The sequence below is a fragment of the Schistosoma mansoni genome (genome assembly GCF_000237925.1).
Source record: "Schistosoma mansoni, WGS project CABG00000000 data, supercontig 0274, strain Puerto Rico, whole genome shotgun sequence".
In the NCBI taxonomy this organism is placed as follows: Eukaryota; Metazoa; Platyhelminthes; class Trematoda; order Strigeidida; family Schistosomatidae; genus Schistosoma; species Schistosoma mansoni.
This window is the reverse complement of record NW_017386136.1, coordinates 38,414-42,541: the sequence shown is the minus strand read 5'-3', so window position 1 is coordinate 42,541 and position 4,128 is coordinate 38,414. Positions and strand designations below refer to the sequence as shown.

General features: G+C 34.7%; 1 protein-coding gene across 1 annotated transcript in view; it reads left to right on the top strand.

Moving 5' to 3' along the window:
- Positions 1 to 1,872: 1,872 nt before the first annotated feature.
- Positions 1,873 to 4,128, top strand: part of Smp_177150 (hypothetical protein) — a gene marked incomplete at both ends in the record, with an annotated part of 8,687 nt that continues 6,431 nt past the window's right edge. The window contains 2 exons of the mRNA XM_018792457.1: positions 1,873 to 1,981; positions 2,189 to 2,278. Coding sequence (XP_018644436.1) covers positions 1,873 to 1,981; positions 2,189 to 2,278 — 199 coding nt within the window. The remainder of the gene's footprint in view (positions 1,982 to 2,188; positions 2,279 to 4,128) is intronic.

The window sequence follows — 4,128 nt, the reverse complement described above, 5'->3', positions numbered from 1 at the left end:
CATTGGTTACGATGATCACGCGGACCCCAACCAAGTAGTCTGCACCTATCAATATGGCTCAGACTAGAAGTTAGTGACTTCAAGTGACTTCCTACGGCCACTAAGTAACTCTATAGTTTGAACATTTAAATTTTGTCAATATCCTATTTATAAAGGATTTGGCTTTAATCTGGATTCATCAAATCAAATTAAAATATTCGGTATTTCCTTTATTTATGTTGTCACTATAAGAAATTATGATTTTACATATTCATCTGTCAACCAAATAACAAGTGAACTATGTTGTAGTTTGTTCGATTTGATGACTATATGACTATGGAAGATAGTCATCAAAAATAGAGGATATTCGTAGGTTAATCTTATTTATTATTGAAATAATCCAAACAAAATTTTCTGTTAAAATTTCCGTTTGTATCTTATTCAATTACTATCCTCCATTTTCCTTTCTCTATCTCTCTATGTGTTCTTTCTTTTGCTTATGACTAACCGAGTGATTGTTTTTGTTTATCGTCAAAGCATAGAGAGAGAGTAAAAGGTTGTAAAATCTAGTACTCATTAATTCAAATAGCCCAGTTGAATTTTGCCAACTTATTTCACTTGTGACGTAAGGGAGATATCCTCATGCCAACAAAAGGACAAGTGTACCGCTCAACAGTTCATTTTGTTCTATTATATGGCTGTGAAGTATGACTGTCAGAAATAGAAGCTATTAGTAGGTTTTTAATGTCCGATCATATATGACTTACGATGCATTGCTCATATATATTGGGACCATGAAGTTAGCATTTCTGAGGTTAGACACAGGGTAGTATGTAAGGATGGCAAATCGATTGATGAGATTGTGAATATTTATCAGATGAAGTTGTAGCGACATATAGTACATATGCTCATCTGCGAACTATCCTGACCTGGAATGATAATTGATGTAGGAGTAGGTTGGAATAAAGCCTGGGGTGACCAAACCAAGACGTGATCTTACCATGAAGTTACTGACTGTTGAACTGAGTCATGTAAGTAGGTGCAGACTACCTAGTTTGGGCCCACGTGATTATCATATTCAGTGGTTATCGGTGTTGGACGACAACGTTCAGAATCGGTCTCAATGGCGTAGTTGCATTTATTCTCTGTTTTCATTTAGAACATCAGTTTCTAGGTGTCCTCATAAATTTTTTCATTCCACTAATCTACATTTTCTCATGAGATGTGACAACGTGAACCGATGTGCATATGTGCCAGGTTCTAACTTGCATACGACTGACTAAATGAAATGATCTTTTCTTGTTTTCTCTAAGTGATAAAGTTTTCACTAAATTTTGATTCATTGGCTACGGATATAACTAGTATTAAAGCATTGATTTAGTATTTAGAATAACCATCCAGATAGTGACTAGGTCTAACGTTGTTTAACTTCAGTGATTAAATAAGAACCGTTATTTTTGGTGTAGTATGGTTGCCGGCAGCCACACTAGAAATATGAGAGCTAATGATACTATGAGATTGCTCAAATCGAAATAAGTGAAATAGGATTTACATCTATAACTCAGTGACTGAATGCCTAAGCCACTAAGGTATTGCTCCACTTCGATTGTAACTTTTGGTTAAGTACATGAATTCCTATCCGAAAATTTTTATCACTTGTAGTGGAGCAAAATGTACAGATCGTCGAAAGTTGTACAGTTTTTGTATATCAAGTTATTTGTTCATTAACTTGACCTTTTGATGTGGTTACAGAGAAACCCTTGTAGTATTGTATTGCTTTAAGTGATATATATGGATGGAATATTAGTATACTGTCAACATTTTTCCCCTAACTTGGCTTCCATTTATTCAGTAACGAATAATTCTTACTTTTATCAATTTTTCTTTTCAGCAATGGATGTTATCTTATCGGATGGACAACCATCTTCAAGTCCATGGAGTATCATAACTCCTCAACATTTTACACTACGTAGTTGTAATTCAATAGATCGTCGTACCAATGGTACCTTATCATTATCTGGATTAAATTCTCATACTTTACCATTTATTCGTAGAAAATCAACGATTACATTATATACAACAACAACAACCACTATTACTACTACTAGTAATACTACTAATACTAATACTCCAATACATTGTGGAAAATTTAATTCAACTACATATTCACGTAATTTAACAAATTATGCAACTACTTCACTTATATCAGGAGCATATTTTCCATTTGGTGTAAGTAAAAATCCATATAGAATGCCAATATCTGCTGGTCAACGTAGATGGGCACTTGTTCGTCCTTCAGGTTTGTTATAGTAGTAATAATATTATTTTGATGTAATCAAATGCAAAGATTTAACGGTGTAGTATCGTTTGTTATGTTAAGCCCATATACTTTATTCTAGCTTCTGACCAAGCCAATTCACCTGTCCATTATGAGTCATGTTTACACTTTGTTCACTCATTAATTCTGACCATTTTTATATGAGCGTAGTTGTGTGTTCACTCTCTTATCCTATTTATCACATATCTGTCATTTATTCTTGTCTGACTATAAATATTAATTAACGCTTGGTTAAAATGAGTTGGCTTACCCGCCATCTCCAATGCATGTCATTTTTGTTTCGCTCGATGATATTTACTCATGTGCTCATAATTTCCTGGCCTGCGTCATTTGACAATAAAACTATAGCTGCCGCTTCTCTTTGCCTTCTAATTTCATGCACCGTTAAGATTTGTATTATAACAGTTATCGAGGTGAACTATTAACGAAGCACGGCACTACAACGGGATTTTATTTTATTTCGTTATGTTCTCATCAGGCAAGCACAAACATCGTCAACATGGTATCCGGTCCAAACTACTATATTTTATTAACATGATGAGATGAAAACAACAAAAGAGATTAAAATAATTTAGGAGCAATGATTAAAAAAGAGACCACACGTTGGAAGTATGATTTGAAAAGACGGAATAGATAGGTATACGTGAAGAAATATTGAAGTTCAAATTGTGTAGAAAGATAAAGAGTGAATATATTTGTTGTGAATGTTTCCAAGTCGTTTTATCGAAAATATAACGAACCCCAACCAGGTTGTCTGCATCTATCAACAAATCAAACATTGCTCGTAGTAGTAGTCAGTAGGTGAGCTCACATAATGTATGTCCTAACCACCTCAGCCGATGGGGACCCATCACCTCATCAACCGACTTGTCACCTCTGTCCAACTTCAAACTTGCTCCTTTGATCGTTCTTTAAAACGAGAGCAATGCTTCGAAGACAGTGGTTGTCAGTGATCTTGGCTAGCACTGAAGTTATATCATCCAAATGAGGCGAGAAAAGTTAATAAGATTGTAAGAACAGTATGTTTTAAATAAATATACAATGTGTAAGAGGAAATTCAAGATCATCAAAAATAATAACTAAAGCTCATAATGTAGTGAACAAGAACACTAGTAGGGACAATCGAATGTATTTAAGCATAACATTACAGAATATCCCATTAAAATATAAAAACCATATAGTAAACAGTTAATTTGCAAAATAACAATCAATTGTCTCAATTTGACTGCTTCTTCAGCAAATATCCATTCATAGTCTTTGATTATTATTGTACATGCATTTTCGTACCAATTGCATGCCGTTCCCATTCTCTCCTTATCGATTTTTTACTGTAATACATTCAATGCCCGACCATCATCATATACTATTTATGTGGATATCAGTAACCCATACCACAGTAATACTAGAAAAAAAAAACTTGAAACGTATTTCAATATATCTTCAGAATTGAATATACTCTAATGCTTCTATTCTCTAATACATCCTTATATAGGTTTAACTTTTGTGCATAATTTTAATTCTAAAATATTATAGATTGTAAACAGACTGACAATAGATCAGAAGGGGTTTTGTGGAGAATTTAGTATTTTCATAGTTGAAATCATGAGTCAATTCAAGCTAGACCACCATGGAAAACCTGGAAGCACTGGACAGCCGTTTCGTCCTATTATGGGACTCCTCAACATTACCACCGTTGGATGTCGGCTCAGTGGTCTACCGGTTAAGTGCTCTGGCGCGAGACTGGTAGGTCCTGGTTTCGAATCCCACGAGCCGAGACCGCCCCGTGGAGGAGTCCCCCAATAGGACGAAAC